Raw genomic sequence first — 20,184 nt, forward strand, 5'->3', positions numbered from 1 at the left:
AAAGACATTGTCCAGTTCGAGGTGAGTAATCGCTGTTCTCATGTCCATCAGCTCTTTTCGGTTACAAGAGACAGTAGCAGCAACATTATGTACAAAATGAGTTACAAACTATGCATAAAAATTAACAAAATAGCACAGTTGGTTAGGAGCCCGTAAAATGGCAGGCATCCCCTCCGGCGCCATTACTATATGTAGAGTTGAAGTCGGAAGTTTACATTCACTTAGGTTGGAGTCATAAAAACTAGTTTTTCAACCACTCCACAAATTTCTTGTTAACAAACCATAGTTTTGGCAAGTCGGTTAGGACATATACGGTGTTCATGACACAAGTAAGTTTTCCAACAATTGTTTACAGACAGATTATTTCACTTATAATTCACTGTATCACATTTCCAGTGGGTCAGAACTTTACATACACTAAGTTGACTGTGCCTTTTAAACAGCTTGGAAAATTCCAGAAAATGATGTCATGACTTTAGAAGCTTCTGATGGGCTAATTGACATAATTTGAGTCAATTGGAGGTGTACCTGTGGATGTATTTCAAGGCCTACCATCAAACTCAGTGCCTCTTTGCTTGACATCATGCGAAAATCAAAAGAAATCAGCCAAGATCTCAGAAACAAATTGTAGACCTCCACAAGTCTGGTTCATCCTTGGGAGCAATTTCCAAATGCCTGAAGGTACCACGTTCATATGTACAAACAATAGTATGCAAGTATAAACACCATGGGACCATGGACCCGCCATACCACTCAGGAAGGAGTCGCGTTCTGTCTCCTAGAGATGAATGTACTTTGGTGCGAAATGTGCAAATCAATCCTAGAACAACAGCAAAGGACCTTGTGAAGATGCTGGAGGAAACGGGTACAAAAATATCTATATCCACAGTAAAACGAGTCCTATATCGACATAACCTGAAAGGCCGCTCAGCAAGGAAGAAGCCACTGCTCCAAAACTGCCATAAAAAAAGCACGACTACAGTTTGCAGCTGCACATGGGGACAAAGATCGTACTTTTTGGAGAAATGTTCTCTGGTCTGATGAAACAAAAATAGAACTGTTTGGCCATAATGACCATCGTTATGTTTGGAGGAAAAAGGGGGAGGCTTGCAAGCCGTTAGAACACCATCCCAACCGTGAAGCACGGGGGTGGCAGCATCATGTTGTGGGGGTGCTTTGCTGCAGGAGGGACTGGTGCACTTCACAAAATAGATGGTAGGAAAATGATGTGGATATATTGATGCAACATCTCAAGACTTCAGTCAGGAAGTTAAAGCTTGGTCGCAAATGGGTCTCCCAAATGGACAATGACCCCAAGCATACTTCCAAAGTTGTGGCAAAATGGCTTAAGGACAACAAAGTCAAGGTATTGGAGTGGCCATCACATAGCCCTGACCTCAATCCTATAGAACATTTGTGGGCAGAACTGAAAGAGCATGTGCGAGCAAGGAGGCCTACAAACCTGACTCAGTTACACCAGCTCTGTCAGGAGGAATGGGCCAAAATTCACCCAACTTATTGTGGGAAGCTTGTGGAAGGCTACTCAAAACATTTGACCCAAGTTAAACAATTTAAAGGCAATGCTACCAAATACTAATTGAGTGTATGTAAACTTCTGACCCACTGGGAATGTGGTGAAAGAAGTAAAAGCTGAAATAAATCATTCTCTCCTATTATTCTGACATTTCACATTCTTAAAATAAAGTGGTGATCCTAACTGACCTAAGACATGGAATTTTTACTCTGATTAAATGTCAGGAATAGTGAAAAACTTAGTTTAAATGTAGTTGGCTAAAGTGTATGTAAACTTCCGACTTCAACTGTACCTAACAATACACATAAAAATGAAGAAGTTAAGAAATATTAGAATGTTATTGTACCCTCTAAGTGGCCTAGGCCTACACTCTGGCCTATCACTTGACATGTTAATGGAACGTGTGTATGTGGTATGTAAATTATGGATCAGCAGTGTATGCCAAAGGCAAGAGTTGGGAAAGAGAACTGGGGCCTAATAGGGGTTCAACTCCACAGGAGCTGCACTTCATTCAAAATAAATGTGTCATCAAAGACATTTGCCGTTCTGGTTCCTCCTTGTCCATTAAAACTCCATATTTCTCAGGTCCCACTGCTTACTGTGACTGCTGAAAGCCTTTGTGCTTCTGATGTGGAGGAGGCAGTTGGAGCCAGACATGTCAGACTGTGATTTATTACACACCACCTCGCTATCACTTGGTCTTGGCTCCTCTTCCCTATCACTTCTGTCATCCTGTCGCCAAGATGTTGTGGTTGGCCAGGGCTGCAGGAGCAATGTGCAAATTATGCAGCGTTGTTGAATGGAACATTTCCGTTTTTATTCCGGAAACCTCTTTTTAGGTCCTCTGAATAATGACAAAGCGTCAAAAAAAACTTTAGAATCCTGTTAAATGAACTCTACCTGTTTGATACTTCTACGGAATTTAGAGTTATGTGTTACGGTGTGCATGGGTGAAATTTTGGCAAACGGGACAACGTGTCTAGAAGTCTCTTGTGAATGTCTCACTCAATAATGTATTGACTGAACGTCTGTGGCATACTGTCAATACTGTCTATACACACCATTATATACATACATATTTATATTCCGCACTCTGACATTGCTCGTTCTGATATTTCTTTATTTTTATTTTGGGGATTTGTGTGTATTGTTAGGTATTACTGTACTATTAGAGCTAGAGCTAAAAACATAAGCAATTCACTGCACCTGCGATAACATCTGCAAAATATGTGTACGTGACCAATAACATTTGATTTGATCCCATATCAAGACCCCAGGTGATTGTCTCAGAGTGTTAAGCAATGACCTTTCTCTCGACAGCATCTCGCCCCCTCCTCGCTAAAGGCGTATCTGTCTTCTGCTTCTGTTGTGGAAGGGTTATCTCATCTGACAACTTCCTGTTTCCCATTTCCTCACAGTGATTGAAGCCCTCTCTTTGTGGCACCAAAGCCTCACCAAATCAATGGTGGCCAATTGTTTCCAAAAAATGTTATTAGGTTTCACAATAGATAACAGGCCTTATATTGTTTTTTTATTGATTGCATCACATGCAATGACTTGTAGCTTTTACCCTTTTAAGGGATGGATGAGATTTGATTTAGACTATGCCATATAAGAGTTATTGAAAAATAATAATGCTACAAACCTAATAGCCAGGTAAATAGATGAATGCAGGGATGGTGTGCATAACAGATCACAGTGAAAATATGATTACACTGAAAGGCCTGAAACTTGTACTTCAAAGCCACATGACTGAATAAATGTTATGTTTATGGATTAGTCTTCAGTACAGTCAGGCCATGGCCGGATGCTCCTATTGTAATGCTACACGATGCTCTGTTGTGCTAATGTAGATAGGGATAATGTCTGGGTCAGGCTCTGTTGAAATAGACCCTTTCTGGTTGCTTTTGGGCTCCTTTGTCAGCTGTGAAAACAAGATGAGATGGGAAGAGGTCTTGTTTGCAGAGGGGCACAGAGTCCACTCCCTGTCCCATGGAATCACCCCTATTGGAAGTCTGGGGGCCACTGGGCTTGGCGCCACTGTGAGTTCATTGTGTGAGGCTAAGTTAATACACAAACTAAACGTAGACTTGGACGGATTTGAGAGTGAGGGCCACCATATTGTTTTACTTGGTACTTGGATATATTCCCTGTGGTCCTCATGCTTCTTTAATATCTACAGATGTTTTGAACGATCAATGAATTATTTGAATCAGACTTCACTCTTATTCGTACATTATTGTATACCATTGATCTTCTGCTTCTTTATAAGCAGCTTTAGTGAGTGAGTCGGTGATGACGCTACTGCCCCAACCACTGGATTCAAAGCCTGCTTCTCAAAATGTTGTTTTTAAGAGCTGCAGCTTCTGGCTGTCGTGCTTGGCCCGCTGGCAGAATATGATCCCTTTTTTAATTCACATCATGTGCACAATCTGAGAACACTTGCTTTACCTTAGACACAGTAAAGAGAAACTAATGTGTGCATGCCGTGTGTATGTTTTTAAATTCTCAAAATAGCAATGTATGTGTGCCTGTGTGCAGCTTTTGCCCTCTGACATGGCTGTAGCTAGGGCTGGCGCTATTAATGTATAACTGTGTAGCCTAACCGGTGGTTCTGGGTGAAGACTGTCATGAAAATAAAACTACCCATTATAACCATTACATTTTTTTGTGGGACGAACAGCTGACTGAAGACGGAACTGCCAGGCATTCGTGTGGATGAGTTTGTTTCTGCTGTTACATGGACTCTACAAGGTGATGAAACTTTGTTGCTCCTTGCTGAAACAAGCAAGGTGTTGTAACAAACACATCTTTGGTTGCTTAGGCAACACCCCCCTCCCTGCAGCAGCAGAACAGGCAGGAGCGGGGGAGAGGAGAAAATGTGTTTTTTATGGTGACCGCGGTCATTTGGCTGACCATTAACCGTCATCCAAAATTCCATGACCGTCACAACCCTAGCCAGCCGGCTCTAAGGGATGGCAATGCTGGGCATGGACCCCCCCCCCCCCCCAGATAGAATTTGTGCCCCCCACACACACACACAGTTTTGTTCCCTCATGAACATAACAAATGATATATGAATTACAGTTTTGCCAATGTAGAAAACATTGTCAGGCCTGACAGTAGCGCAGACCGGGACAGAGTCTATGCTGGGTGTGCGCTCATGATCTGAGGAGGGGGGATGAAATAATGTCATATTTAGTAGTTAAAAATGGAGGGGGGTTTTTCTCAGAGGGAAAAAGTTATTCACTTTTCCAGACAGCTACAGCTAATAATAGGCTAGCTACTAGCTTCGTTAAGTGTTGGTAGCGGCTAGCTGAATAATTATAGCTGGTTAATCAGCATGGATATCAAAAATGTCTGGGCACTGCCAAGAGCAACAGAGGACCACCATGTCGAGTGCGATGCCGAGCTCACATAGCAGCCTGCTGGCCCAACCACCGAGGTTGAGGATCCTAGCAGCCCACGCTGCCTGTTGACCAACAAGATCTAGACGAGCCAGGGCTTAGCACCAACAGTACGAGGGTAACATCACAACAAGCACCTGCACCTCCGTTACCCCAGCCACTAGTACCTGACGACATGTTGGATCTAACCAAAACTTACCAGGGGAAGCAGAGTTTATTGGTTCTTGCAAAGTGAAATCGAACCACAGCTAGCAACAACAAATGGACTTCGCTCAGTGTTCTTCAAAGATACGGCAGGTCTTTGTCAGCAATGCCGACTGTGCTGTTGGCACTGAAACATGGATTTGTGCGAAAAGATTTGGATTTGTTCGAAAATTCCTTCACTTGGAAGAACATATAGCAGTGAACACAGATGCAGCATGTTACATCAACGAAAAGCCCAAATTGTCCAGCTGGCATTTGAGAGCGACCTAACAAATACATTTCGTCTGGAAGTTGAATGGAATCAAACTTCTCATGAGGTTCAACACCGCATGGAGGAGGCTGCAACTCGTCTAAATAGTAAGCTACAACCTTTATGGCTCTGGCCACCATGCCAGAATTATACATTTATTGGTTTTCCCTCACTGGTTGTTTGGCTGATTTTTAAATGTAATGTATAGTTTAGGCATTTTGCTTTTTACTTCAATGCATCTTTTAGATTTATCTGTGATTCGTAATGTCATTTCTTGCTTTTGCGGATCTAATTGCTTTTGATAGATATAGAGCTTTGCGTTATTTGACGGGTATAGGGACAATGACCATTAGTTGTGCTCTAAAATTGACAGAGCATCTAACGTTATCTTTTCATTGTGCTGACTCGTTCTGTCCATGGTTCTGAATCAATGATTACGGTGTGTGCTGTTTTAACTTCTTATGGCTGCATGGGCAGTATTGAGTAGCTTGAATGAAAGGTGCCCAGAGTAAACTGCCTGCTCCTCAGTCCCAGTTGCTAATATATGCATATTATTATTAGTATTGGATAGAAAACACTCTGAAGTTTCTAAAACTGTTTGAATGATGTCTGTGAGTATAACAGAACTCATATAGCAGGCAAAAACCTGAGAAGAAATCCAAACAGGAAGTGGGAAATCTGAAGTTGGTCGATTTTCAACTCATCGCCTATCGAATACACAGTGGGATATGGATCAGTTTGCACTTCCTACAGCTTCCACTAGATGTCAACAGTCTGTAGAACCTTGTCTGTTGCCTCTACTGTGAAGTGGGGCCGAAGGAGACAGGAATGAGTCAGGTCTGCCATGACCTGACCATGCTCTGACCATGCGCGTTCACATGAGAGGGAGCTCTGTTCCATCGCACATTTGAAGTTTATGGAATTCTCCGGTTGGAACGTTATTGAAGATTTATGTTAAAAACATCCTAAAGATTGATTCAATACATCGTTTGACATGTTTCTACTGACTGTTACGGAACTTTTTGACATTTCGTCTGCTTTTAGTGAACGCGCTTCCTGACTTTGGATTTGTTTACCAAACACGCTAACAAAAATAGCTATTTGGACATAAATGATGGACATTACCGAACAAAACAAACGTTTCTTGTGGAAGTGGGAGTCCTGGGAGTGCATTCCAATGAAGATCAGCAAAGGTAAGTGAAGATTTATAATGCTATTTATGAGTTTTGTTGACTGCACAATTTGGCGGGTAACTGTATGGCTTGCTTTTGTGGCTGAACGCTGTTCTTAGATTATTGAATATTGTGCTTTTGCCGTAAAGCTTTTTGAAATCTGACACAGCGGTTGCATTAAGAACAAGTGTATCTTTAATTCTATGTAAAACATGTATCTTTCATCAAAGTTTATGATGAGTATTTCTGTTATTTGAAGTGGCTCTCTGCAATTTCTCCGGATATTTTGGGGGCATTTCTGAACATTTCTGAACCAATGTAAACTGAGGTTTTTGGATATAAATATAAACTTTATCGAACAAAACATATATGTATTGTGTAACATGAAGTCTTATGAGTGTCATCTGATGAAGATCATCAAAGGTTAGTGATTCATTTTATCTCTATTTCTGCTTTTTGTGACTCCTGTCTTTGGCTGGAAAATGGCTGTGTTTTTCTGTGATTTTGCGGTGACCTAACATAATCGTTTGTTGTGCTTTCGCTGTAAAGCCTTTTTGAAATCAGACACTGTGGTGGGATTAACAAGAAGTGTATCTTTAAAATGGTGTGAAATACTTGTATGCTTGAGGAATTTTAATTATGAGATTTCTGTTGTTTGAATTTGGCGCCCTGCACTTTCACTGGCTGTTGTCATATCGATCCCGTTAACGGGATTGCAGCAATAAGACGTTTTTAATGTGCATATCTTGGGCTACCAGTCTTCGTGGGGCTTCTCTTCAACATTACACGTGTATATGGCTGCATTTCCGACAGACCTCCATTTTGTATGTATGACCAATACTGTGTGTAGCCTACTAAAACAAGGAGGCAAACTTTCCCTCTATCATTAATTTGCATTACACAGTCATTGTATGATGGGCTACTGTAAAAGTGATGTCATTGTGCACAATAATTTGCTTTTATGAAAATATTGCGCACCTGGAGGAGTGGCGGCTTGGTTATGCTCATTGTGTAGTGTCACAAATTGGACAGAAATGTAGCCTATATAGTTATTATTGTAGTTTAAGCAATGAAGCCTGGAAGAATCCTGTCGCGCTGATCTGTGGCGTGTTTGGTAGGCTCAAATGAATTGTAGCTACGGCTGCATTTTGGATACACATGCAGTAGTGGGGCGCATATCTTGTGTAAAGCGACGGTTGTTTGATGTGTACGGCTACATTTCAGGATATTTTTGTACTTTTGAACAGTAGTAGGACCAATCTATCTTTGTGTTATTTGGGCTCTGAATCAATTTTAGGCATGTCTTCTTGGAGCTGGGTCTGGCACTAGCTGGGTCTGGCACTAGCTGTAGTCTAAGTGGGTGTCTTGGATCTATCTGGCTCTCTCATGCAGATGGCTGGCATAACAGCCGTTGCATCCTGAGAGCTAATAAGGGTGAGTTTATTGTCGTTATTGTTGGGCCTTGAGAGTGGGGGAGGGGGATTTCCATTTCTGCCTTAGTCTTTCTGCCCCTCTGAAGAAAAGTGGGCCTCACTCTCTTCAAATGGCTGTTGAACACATGTGAAAGGCGCAGGGCAGGACTGTGAACTAGCTGGTCTTGTTGGGAGAATGAATGGCAGAGCATAGATGGAGGGAAGAGACTATAGTTAGACTAGCCAAGACTCAATGGACTTTCAGTCACGTGTCTGTGAAGATGTAGGCCTATAGAGTATTGACACGGACAGTCTTACCAATTCTGTGGGAGATTTAGTAAGGAACTACAGAGAAGATTTTAATTCTTGTGTTTTACAGCCACTTGAGTATGGATTTATCATAGCTTAAATTATATTTTCTCCTGTAAATTAGAGATGTATAAATGGAGCTTTCTGGCCCTAAATAATGTGATAGTCTAGCAGCAGTGGTCAACACAGGAGATTAGAATGTCCCACCTACAGTAGGATGGCCCCAGATGGAATGCAAGGGTCTGGTTGTCATGGGGACAGACAAGCCTGGGACTCGTAACCGTGTTGGGAGATGGAGCCTACCATCTGAGAAGACTGTAACCCTTGAGTAATGAGATCTGTTCTCCACTACATAGGTAGGCTATTTAGAGAGGAGATGAATTTTGTAATTTTTTTAATGTATTTTTCTGTTGTCATCATGTTCCTACATATTGAAACCCAGATTAATTCATGATCATCCCCTCCTCCATTTTCTGCTTAACTGTGTTAATGTAGGCCAGTTTAAAGGGCTCCAGCATCAAAGTGAATGACTGGCTACATTTAGTCATTCAGAGTATGTTGCTCCACATAGATTACACTCATCTAAAGTAACTATCAGATGGTGACTTCCTAGTACTCTTTTGAAGGGTAATGTATTTGTTCTTCTTACCTGCTCTCGCACAATGAATATGATGGATGGAAGGTAAGCCCAGCTCCGGTGACCAGGGTTGCGCTGCTGTTTCCTTTTTGTTCACTGTGTGTTGGGAGACAGCCACCACCACACATACAGGCCCAGGAGGATGAAGAACAATGGATTCCATGCTAAATATAGCAGGTTCTTAGGTGCAGATGAATATGGTCTTGTTGATGTGAAGAGGTCTGTGTGTGAAGGAGAGAGGAGTCTGTGGCTGGGCCTGGGTTCTTTGCTGAGATGCGCACGCTTAGGCCTTGACATACATAATCAACTTTCTGCAAAAAATATGCAGTTTTCCATCATCTTGGGCTGCTGGTACAAAAATAGGGATTTTGAGCCCAAAAGAAGGAAGCTATAATATGTATTTTCGATAGGGAAATGTTTACAAGTAGGGGGTGATTTTGGTCCCATAATGCTGACAGTTATTCTACATGTATTTATATAGCCCGGAGATGGATCAGATGCATAATTTATAATATTATCAGCATTCTTTACTGGAAAGTTGGGGGATTGAGCCTTTGTAGTCATCACTGATTGTATCCAAGCGTTTAGTAGTCATAAGGAAGAATTATGATGTTTCTGGCATGATAATGTGAAGACATGACAAGGTGTTCTGTCATAAAGCGCTTTATCATATTGTCTGACATCCTGTTTCCTGGCTGGCCAGTGACGTCCTTGCCTGGGGAGCCCAGTGTCCCAAGCTGCCGGCGGGAAGGTAACTCGCCCTTTCAGCAGCACGTACTCTGTACGTTCGAATGTGACCTCAACAGACCAGACCACACAAGCTACAGAGGGTAACATGGTAGAAACAACTATGGGCAGAAACCCACTTTAATAAGTTCTGCTTAACTGGCATTATGACTGACATCTCCCATTGACATCTACAGGCTTAAAGAGTTGATGGATAATGTAGGTCAAAGTGAAACACTTTCTAATTTCCTAGCTAGCTAGCTAACAAGCTTGTGTGTGCAGAGCAGCACTAGTTAAAAAGACGTCTTACCTTTTTGTAGTTAATAAATTGTGTAGTGTCCTTAACTAGCATTAAAAAAGTTAATACATTCTTCTCTAATTAAACATCTCTCTCTTTAATTTCTGAATCACACTTGTAACGTTGTCAGTAGGCTACAGTAACCTATGTTTCAGAGGGGGAGGGGCAGGTAAGGGGGATACCTAGTCAGTTGTACAACTGAATGCGTTCATCTGAAATGTGTCTTCCGCATTTAACCCAACCGCTCTGAATCAGAGAGGTGCGGGAGGCTGCCATAATCGACATCCATGTCTTCGGCGCCCGGGGAACAGTGGGTAAACTGCCTTGCTCAGGGGCAGAACGATTTTTACCTTGTCAGCTCGAGGTTTCGTTCATGCAACTTTTCAGTTACTGGCCCAGCACTCTAACCACTAGGCTACCTAGGAAGCATACACAACCACGTGCGCACACACTGCCAAAGATTTTCAGCTGGCATGCAGACGCAGTAATACGTTTCTGAGTGACAGATGAGGGCTTTGCATATGCACTTTGTTGCCATTTTTGTGGGACAAGAAAAAAATGCCTGGAACATAAAATAACGTTATTAACCGGTTCCCATGCTCTTCAAATAAAGGTTATCTTCCGGAACAGTATAGATCACTTTCGTTTCCGGTTCTGATTCGGTTTATCTAATCATTTTCAGTTTTTTTGGTTCTGTTCCCTGAACCGGTTCCAACCCCTGGCTCCTATAAACTTGACGTTGGTGCTCATGGGTCCTGTTACAGGCTTTGGATTTACCATTTATGTTTTGAGCTTGGACTTTAGCAAGTATAGCTTGTTAGCACGTAGGACACACCGATTTGTGTCACCTCGTTGGTCAGTATGTGTTACATCTGTGCTGGTTGCCATCTCCTTGGTGGGAAGGTGTTTCACCTGTGGTGGCCCAGGTGCTATTTAAGAGTGGCTGGCTTAGTGCTCCAGTTGTCTTGAGATAAGTAGAGGGTCAACACCTTTAGTTGACTCTCCCTATCTGATTTCCTTTGTCTGATTTCACAGATTTTTGTTTTGCTCCGCCTTTTTGGTTTGTTTCCTGTCTTCAAGTTTGGTGTGGGTGTTTCTTTTGTTTACCTCTTCTTGATCAAATGTACTGGGCAGTCATGGTGGGTGTCTTTTTAGTTTCCAGTTGTTGTTGCTAGTCAACTTTCAGTGGACACTCCCATGGGTGTCTTTCAGAACCCCCTTTGTTGGGTTGTTGTCAGTGACTTTTTGTTATTTCCTCTTTCTGTATGAGCAACATTTTTTGGTTTTCTTGCTGGGGAATGTAACAGTCCTTTTACATGGAAATGACCTGCCTTCCCACTGACTGTCTACTGCAGAGAGGATGCACAGGACACCAGGTGAAACATAGTCATGTGCAGCACTGGTTTCAATAGTCCTCTTGAACAATGTCTTTTGAGATTAGGTACCTTCCTTGGGATAATCCACTTTACAGCAAAGTTTCCACAACCGTGAGAAGACCCGCTGTCTCAGTCTCACACGCACACACTATCATCAGTGCCAAGGCGAGATGACCCTGTTTACATCAGAGCCGGTCTCCATGTAAAAGAGAGGAGGGCGAAGTGACGGACTCTGTCTGTGCTGCTGGACGGGGCCTGGCACTACCATGTGGGTTGGGCTGGCACTGGATGCATTGTTCCCCCATCGTAGCCAGGGATTTCTCTTCCCAGCACTACAGGGACAGAGAAGAGGGAGGGAGGGCGAGGGGGAGAGTAGTGATAGCTGTTAACCAGAGCATCGAAAGGACACTCCAGTTCCTCTCAGAGGACCCTTACATTTTTTAAATTCTTCCCCCCTGGCCTCTTTCTTGTAATGGAAACCAGGATGAGGAAAATCCAGGTACTTGGACCCAGAGATGACTCCTAGCTATAGTCCTAGTCAGGGATTCTATAGTCCTAGTCAGGAATTCTGGCACTTGTCAGGGATTCTGTGAACTAAACCGTCACTGCAACTCTGCTCTCTGTTTCAGCTGTGGAGAGGTAACCCGAAGGTAAAGGATCTTGTTTCCTATTCTAGTGTTTACTCTGCATAGCATAAACTTTTATAACTAGCAATGTAAATACACTACATGGCTGCTCGTTGAACATCTCATTCCAAAATCATGAGCATTAATATGGAGTTGGTCCCCCCTTTGCTTCTATAACAGCCACCACTCTACTGGGAAGGCTTTCCACTAGATGTTGGATCATTGCTGCGGGGACTTGCTTCCATTCAGCCACAGCGTGTTAGTGAGGTCGGGAACTGATGTTGGGCGATTAGTCCTAGCTCGTGGTTGGCATTCCAATTCATCCCAAAGGTGTTCGATGGGGTTGAGGTTAGGGCTCTGTGCAGCCCAGTCAAGTTCTTCCACACCGATCTCGACAAACCATTTCTGTATGGATCTCGCTTTGTGCACTGGGGTATTGTCATACTGAAACAGGAAAGGGCCTTCCCCAAACTGTTGCCACAAAGTTGGAAGCACAGAATCGTCTAGAATGTCATTGTAAGCTGTAGAGTTAAGATTTCCCTTCACTGGAACTAAGGGGCCTAGCCCGAACCATGAAGAACAGCCCCAGACCATTATCCACGAAACTTTACAGTTGGCACAATGCATTGGGGCAGGTAGCGTTCTCCTGGCATCCGCCAAACCCACATTCTGCCATCGGAATGCCAGATGGTGAAGCGTGATTCATCACTCCACTTACTGCGTTTCCACTGCCCCAGAGTCCAATGGCGGTGAGCTTTACAGCACTCCAGCCAATGCTTGACATTGTGCATAGTGATCTTAGGCTTGTGTGCGTGCGGCTGCTTGGCTGTGGAAAGCCATTTCATGAAGCTCTAGACAAACAGTTCTTGTGCTGACTTTGCTTCCAGAGGCAGTTTGGAACTCGGCAGTGAGTGTTGCAACCGAGGACAGACAATTTTTACGAGCTACATGATTCAGCACTCGGTGGTCCCGTTCTGTGAGCTTGTGTGGCCCACCACTTCATGGCTGAGCCATTGTTGCTCCTAGACGTTTCCACTTCACATTAACAGCACTTAAAGTTGACCAGGGCTGCTCTAACAGTGCAGAAATGTTCTGACCTGACTTGTTGGATAGGTGGCATCCTATGACAGTTCCACGTTGAAAGTCACTGAGCTCTTCAGTACGGGCCATTCTACTGCCAATGGTTGTCTATGGAGATTGCATGGCTGTGTGCCTAATTTTATACACCTGTCAGCAACGGTGTGGCTGAAATAGCTGAATCCACTAATTTGAAGGGGTGCCCACATACTTTTGGCCATGTAGTGTATGTATCAAGTTTGACTCCAGGCAACAACCAGATGTTTGGTTATTGAGAACCCATGTTAACGTGTAGCCTAGGTGTGAGCTCCCATAACAACTCAAAGGTTCAGAATTTGACATTACCCTTAGCCAAGGGGTTTTAAACAAATGTGTCCAGCTTGCTAATAATCACCTAAATGAAAGCTCGACAGTTAGGGAGCAAAAATGATAGAGGACAATTTGTTTGCACATTTTTTGCTGATGTTGATGGCAAGGAAATATAACTAGTTTTCAGTGCGGCCCTACAGACCTCGTTGGAGGCCAAAGGTAGCCCCCAGGGAAAAATGAATTTGAAATCCCTGCCTAGCCTCTGAGAATCTGACAGAAGGTCTGCAACTGAATGTAGGCTTAAACCAGGCTAACAGTTGTGGAATGGGGCATTTTTGTAAGCTCCGTCAAGCATGACACCATGGAGTGCATGACAGACCTTGGAGTGCATGTCAGCCAATGCTCAACATCCAGAGAGCTGGTAGATGGCCAGTCGGAAGGTCAATAGGTCACAGACTAGTATGTTGCATGACACTTAATGTTCGAGCCATTGGTTTAGAATGGGTCTAAGCTCAAAACATTTTGAAACGGACTGTTTGGAGTTTTCCTTGATATTCATCTGACACATTTCTGTGGTGCCTTTTTGAAAAACTGTCCGCATTTGCTTTTAGTGGTTAAATGGAAAGAATTTCACAGTGGTTTGAATGCCATGAAAGGAATATCTGTTTGTGTCAATGTCAAGTGAATCCCCAGTAAAAAATCCATTCACTTATATCCATGTATTGTTTGCTGGTTATGAAAAACCAGTCCATCAGTTGAGTAGTCCAAGGTCATCCAGACACATTGACCCCTCTGTCACCAGGCTTAATTCTCGCAAGGTCCTTCAATTGTGTCAGAGAGAAAAAAAGGGACAGCTAAGCAAGCCCATGCTAAATGCATCACAGATCTTCATGTGGGTAATCCTCATTCACCAATGGCACCTTGCTTTGCTCTTGTTGCATGTTTTTTTTTACTGCTCTCGAGCGCTTGTCCTGGTTTGTGGTGGCTGGCTGGTTCTGGTTGATTTTCTGCTGCAGCTGTCACTCCCTCCATGCCCTTACCCAGCCGTTCCAGTAGCATCTCAGTCAGTCAGTCAGTGATCTAGTTGGTCTCATAGACGTCCATTAGACTAATCTGCCATGGCCTGATGTCGTCCAAAGTAAGCTGGAGGTTAATCTGGGCACCAGTTTGTGCTTGTTGTATAGATTAGTGTGTGTGTTGCTCGTCCCCCCCACTGCTTGGCACACAAATTCATGGCGTCTGTTAGCAGCAGCTTGGCCATCCATCCTACTTTCTCTGGACTGGATGTGTGTAGGCCAATGTTTGGGTTCCTCCTTCAGGCCTGGTTGGCAGAACGTTTGTTCCTCTATGGCTCTTATTTGTATCTGGGAGAAAGAAACAGGCTTTGTTTTAGAAACTGGAAAGTGAGACTGCAACTGTATATCCTAGCCTTGTTGGATTATGGGCGTATAACGTGATTCAAAATATGATATTCTCCTACAGTGCTGGCCATGTAAAGTTTCACCTTTTCATTCAAATGCCAACTGTTTAGTCTACAGACGTTGTCTGGGTTGCCATGGTAATGCCTGGCAAGGTTGAGCAGAAAGGCGGAGTGGGGACACAGTCCATCTTTCCCCATGAGACACCCTCTTGGACAAGGCCATGTCAAATCTTGTGGAACCATGTCAGTTTTCCCTATTCTATTTCAATGGCTCTGGGGCTGTAGCCTTTTAGCCAGTAGTTGTATTGAGCCTAGGTGCTTTATTGGGATTGGAGCCTAGGTGACTTCTTCTCAGTAGAGCCTAGGTGATTGCTTCTGTGTAGAGCCTAGGTGCCTGTTAATTAAAGGAGCAATTAACTGTGCGTATTACAGAAACATGGTAGCTTTGCTAACTCGTTCATACCCCCCCCCCCCCCCCCCCCACCCTCCTTATCTCCCTCTCAGGTGCTGACTGTTTTAGACCAGAGATGCAGGTTCCCCAATTTGGCGCTCCCCGGACCTGAAACTGGTGACGGGACTGAGGAGTGGACACAAACCAAAGAACCCCTTCTCTACAGCCAGCCGTGTTGGATGCAGCTGAATAACAAGCTGAGGAGGAGAAAAAGAAAGAGCATTCGATTCTTCCGCTCCATTCAGAGGACTGCCATCCATGTGGTGGTATGATGAGACTGTGAGTCAGGAGAAACACAATCAGACGGGAGCGGAGTGATAAAGGGAGAGAAAGAAAGAAAGGCAAGAAAGGTGGAGGATTAAGGGTGCGAGGTGAGTGTCTAGGTGCCCTCCTAACCCCTAGGTGATAGCACCAGTCAGGGCAGCAAGATGACCAGCCTGTTCAGGCGCAGCAGCAGTAATGGAGGCTCCAGGGGAGGTGGAGGAGGAGGGGGAGGCAGTGGTGGTTCCACCCCAGGAGATCTCAACAACAGCCGGCCTAACCGACAAGTCCGGCGCCTGGAGTTCAACCAGGCCATGGAGGACTTCAAGATCATGTTCCCCACCATGGATTACGAGGTCATCGAGTGCGTCCTGCGTTCCAACAACGGGGCGGTGGACGCCACCATCGACCAGCTCCTCCAGATGAGTATCGACGGAGAGGGATCAGATGACAGCTCTGACTCCGATGATAGCATCCCACCAGAGGTCAGTCAGTGCAGGGTCACTGACTCTCTTCACTTAAAAAATACAAATACAAATGGCAATAGTACTGTTTGTCCATCTTGAGACGCTGCAGTGAAGATCCTTGCCAGCTGGTCAGCACATGCTCCGAGTATGCATCCTGGTATTTCGTCTGGCCCCGCGGCCTTGCGAAAGTTAACCTGTTTAAAGGTCATCCTCACATCGGCTACGGAGAGCGAGATCACACAATCGTCCAGAACAGCTGGTGCTCTTATGCATGGCTCAATGTTGCTTGCCTCGAAGCGAGCGTAGAAGACATTTACCTTGTCTGTTAGGCTCATGTCGCTGGGCAGCTCGCGGCTGGGTTTCCCGGTGTAATCTACGATAGTTTGCAAGCCCTGACACATCAGTCGCGCGTCAGAGCCAGCATAGTAAGATTCGATCTAAGTCCTGTATTGATGCTTTGCCTGTTTTGAATACTTGTCGGAGGTCGTAGCTGGATTTCTTATATGTCCAGATTAGTGTCACGCTCCTTGAAAGCGACCGCTCTATCCTTTAACTTCTCTGCGCTACGGATCCCTTTTACGGGATCATTTTCCGAAACAACCGCTGAATTGCAGGGCGCAAAATATTACTAAAAATATTTATAATCATGCATTCACAAGTGAAATATACCAAAACACAGCTTAGCTTGTTGTTAATCCACCTATCGTGTCAGATTTTGAAAATATGCTTTAAAGAGAAAGAAATCCAAGCTTTTGTGAGTGTATCAATCAATGCTAGAACAGCTAGCCCCAAATTAGCATGGTCACGAAAGTCAGAAAAGCAATAAAATTAATCGCTTACCTTTGATAATCTTCGGATGTTTGCACTCACGAGACTCCCAGTTACACAACAAATGTTATTTTTGTTCGATAAATATTACTTTTATAACGTAGAAACGTTAGAAACATGTCAAATATTTTTTATAATCAATCCTCAGGTTGTTTTTAACAAACATAATCGATAATATTTCAAACGGACCGTAACCTATTCAATAAGAGAGAAAAAGAAAATGGAGAGCTACCCTCTCGCGCGCAGGAACTAATCAGAGGACACCTGACTAGTTTTGAAAAATCTCGCTCATTTTTCAAAATAAAAGCCTGAAACTATGTCTAAAGCCTGGTCACAGCCTGAGGAAGCCATTGGAAAAGGAATCTGGTTGATACCCCTTTAAATGGAAGAAAGACGGGCCAGGAAACACAGATTTTTTTTTTTTTAAATCATCACTTCCGGGTTAGATTTTCTCAGGTTTTCGCCTGCAGAATCAGTTTTGTTATACTCACAGACAATATTTTGACAGTTTTGGAAACTTTGGACTGTTTTCTATCCTAATCTGTAAATTATATGCATATTCTACAATCTGGACCTGAGAAATAGTCCATTTACCTTGGGAACGTTATTTAAAAATAAAATAAAAAATCTGACCCCTAGCGTCAAGAGGTTTTAACTCAGTGCGGATGTTGACTGTAATCCATAGCTTCTAGTTGGGGTGTGTACGTACGGTCACTGTGGGGACAAGGTCCTCAATGTACTTATTAATAAAGTCGGTAACTGATGTGGTAAACTCATCAATATTATCGGATGAATCCCGGAACATATTCCAATCTGTGCTAGCAAAACAGTCCTGTAGCATAGAATCCGCTTCATCGGACCACTTCCATATTGAACGAGTCACTGGCACTTCCTGTTTGAGTTTTTGCTTGTAAGTAGGAAGCAGAAGGATAGAGTTATGGTCTGATTTGCCAAAGGGAGTGCAAGGAAGGGCCTTGTATGCATTTCTGTTTGTGGAATTAAGATGATCTAGAGTTTTGTTACCTCTAGTTGCACAGGTGACATGCTGGTAAAAATTGTTAAACAGATTTAAGTTTCCCTGCAGTAAAATCACCGGCCATGAGAAATGCCGCCTCTGAATGTGCATTTTCTTGTTTGCTTATGGCCCTATGCAGCTTGTTGAGTGAGGTCTTTATGCCAGCATCGGTTTGTGTTGGTAAATAGACAGCTACGAAAAATATGGATGAGAACACTTTTGGTAAATAGTATGGTCTGCAGTTTAGCAGGTATTCTAACTCAGCCAAGCAAACCTTGAGACTTTCTTAACATTAGAGCTCACCCACCAGCTGTTGTTAACAAAGCGACACACCCATCATCCCTTCGTCATACCCGAGTTTGCAGTCCGGTCTTGATGATGCATAGTGTCGTGGCAATTTCCTGTATTACCAAATGAGGAGAGTTACAAACCACACACCAGTCAGAGTTATACTTAAATTTAATATTTAATAATAATATGAGCTTCACCATAGCCCTGTGACTCCCAGATCAATTCAGTGTCTATAATGAATTCTGAGAGTCCCTACAGTAGAATACAAAGATCTTTTATAGCCAAGATACACCTCTCAACTTACATGACGAACCACAGATCTTAGGAAAACTTCACAAAGGGCCTTTTACTTGAGAAAGGAGTATCCCATAGCCAGATAGCATTAGCTATAAATTATCGTTCAGTTTGGTCTCTAAGACGGGGTTCTAATCTCGTTCCTGGTACTTCATAGTACCAAAACATTACCTCATCTAAGGCATAACTCAATTGTCAACTCTATATTCTCCCATCTCAAGTAAACCCCCTCTTCTCCCGACTCCTGGACAAGCTCACTGAGGGGAGTGACTTGCGCACAGACATTGTGGAGCCAAGAGATAATTGGTTCCCCCTTAATCACGCCATCCCTTCACATGGTTTAACAGATACATTCACATATGAAGACAATGTTCCATTCTGACCTCTCCCTTTCTGATATTCTGCATATTACCAGAGACATGTAAAAGACAAGCCTGACCTCTCCCCTCTGGGCTCCAAGTTACTTTTCCCTAGCTGAGAAGGGAAAGTGCAACTGCCAACAGTATAGTCCAAAGGGAGACATTCTAATGACAAGTATCTCACATAAGCATATTATGTAAATAAAACATCTTATTTATCTATGTTACCCAACTAATTCTGATTCATCCTCCACAATAGAAAAAACAGAAAGATGTACATTCATGTCCTCATTCAGCCACAACTTTGGGAAACGTAGGATTTTACCGTTTTTCAGGTCCTGTTGATAGGATAGTCTCGAGCGGATCTTATCCAGTTTGTTCTCCAGTGTTGCCAGTTGAATAGAGGGCAGTGGTTGTCTATTTGCTCGCCGACCTAGTCACGTCAGGGTTCTGGCTCGCCTGCCTCTCTTTCGCTACAGCTTCCTTTCGAGTCCCGGGGATTAGGGTCTGGTCCGGAGTAAGCAGAACATAGAAATGTTTGTCCAAATCGAGGTTAGTGATTGCTGTTCTGATGTTCCAAAGTTTTCATTCATAGGAAATGATGGTAGAGACCTTATGTACAAAAAAAGTTAAGATCAGCTTAAAAAACACATGAAATAGGAAATTGGCCAGGAGCACGTAAGACGGATGCTATCCACTGCATTGTTATCATGTTGGATGTAAAATACTGTAAAATCACCAGGAAAAGATTAAGGTTGGACGGGATCCACATTTTCATACTGTCATACCCTTTCTGTACCATACTGTCATACCCTTTCTGTACCATACTGTCATACCCTTTCTGTACCATACTGTCTGTACCATACCATACTGTCATACCCTTTCTGTACCATACTGTACCATACCATACCGTACTGTCATATCCTTTCTGTACCATACTGTCTGTACCATACCATACTGTCATACTCTTTCTGTACCACATCATACTGCCTGTACCATACCATACTGTCATACCCTTTCTGTACCATACTGTCATACCATTTATATACCATACTGTCTGTACCATACCATACTGTCATACCCTTTCTGTACCACACCATACTGCCTGTACCATACCATACTGTACCATACTGTCATACCCTTTCTGTACCATATTGTCTGTACTGTACCATACTGTCATACCTTTCTGTACCATACTGTCATACTCTTTCTGTACCATATTGTCTGAACCATACCATACTGTCATACCCTTTCTGTACCATACTGTCTGTACCATACTGTACCATACTGTCATACCCTTTCTGTACCATACTGTCATACCCTTTCTGTGCTGTACCATACTGTCTGTACCATACTGTCATACCCTTTCTGTACCATACCATACTGTCATACCCTTTCTGTACCATACTGTCTGTACCATACTGTACCAAACTGACATACCCTTTCTGTACTGTACCATAC

General features: G+C 43.3%; 1 protein-coding gene across 2 annotated transcripts in view; it reads left to right on the forward strand.

Annotated features, from left to right (window-relative positions):
* Nucleotides 1-20,184, forward strand: part of LOC120018120 (CUE domain-containing protein 1-like) — a 52,233-nt gene that overhangs the window by 20,252 nt on the left and 11,797 nt on the right. For both annotated transcript variants that reach the window (XM_038961120.1, XM_038961121.1), the window contains exon 2: nt 15,262-15,954. In XM_038961120.1, the coding sequence (XP_038817048.1) occupies nt 15,637-15,954 (318 nt within the window). In that variant the 5' untranslated portion in view covers nt 15,262-15,636. The remainder of the gene's footprint in view (nt 1-15,261; nt 15,955-20,184) is intronic.

This window comes from Salvelinus namaycush, chromosome 23 (genome assembly GCF_016432855.1).
Source record: "Salvelinus namaycush isolate Seneca chromosome 23, SaNama_1.0, whole genome shotgun sequence".
NCBI classification, from domain to species: domain Eukaryota; kingdom Metazoa; phylum Chordata; class Actinopteri; order Salmoniformes; family Salmonidae; genus Salvelinus; species Salvelinus namaycush.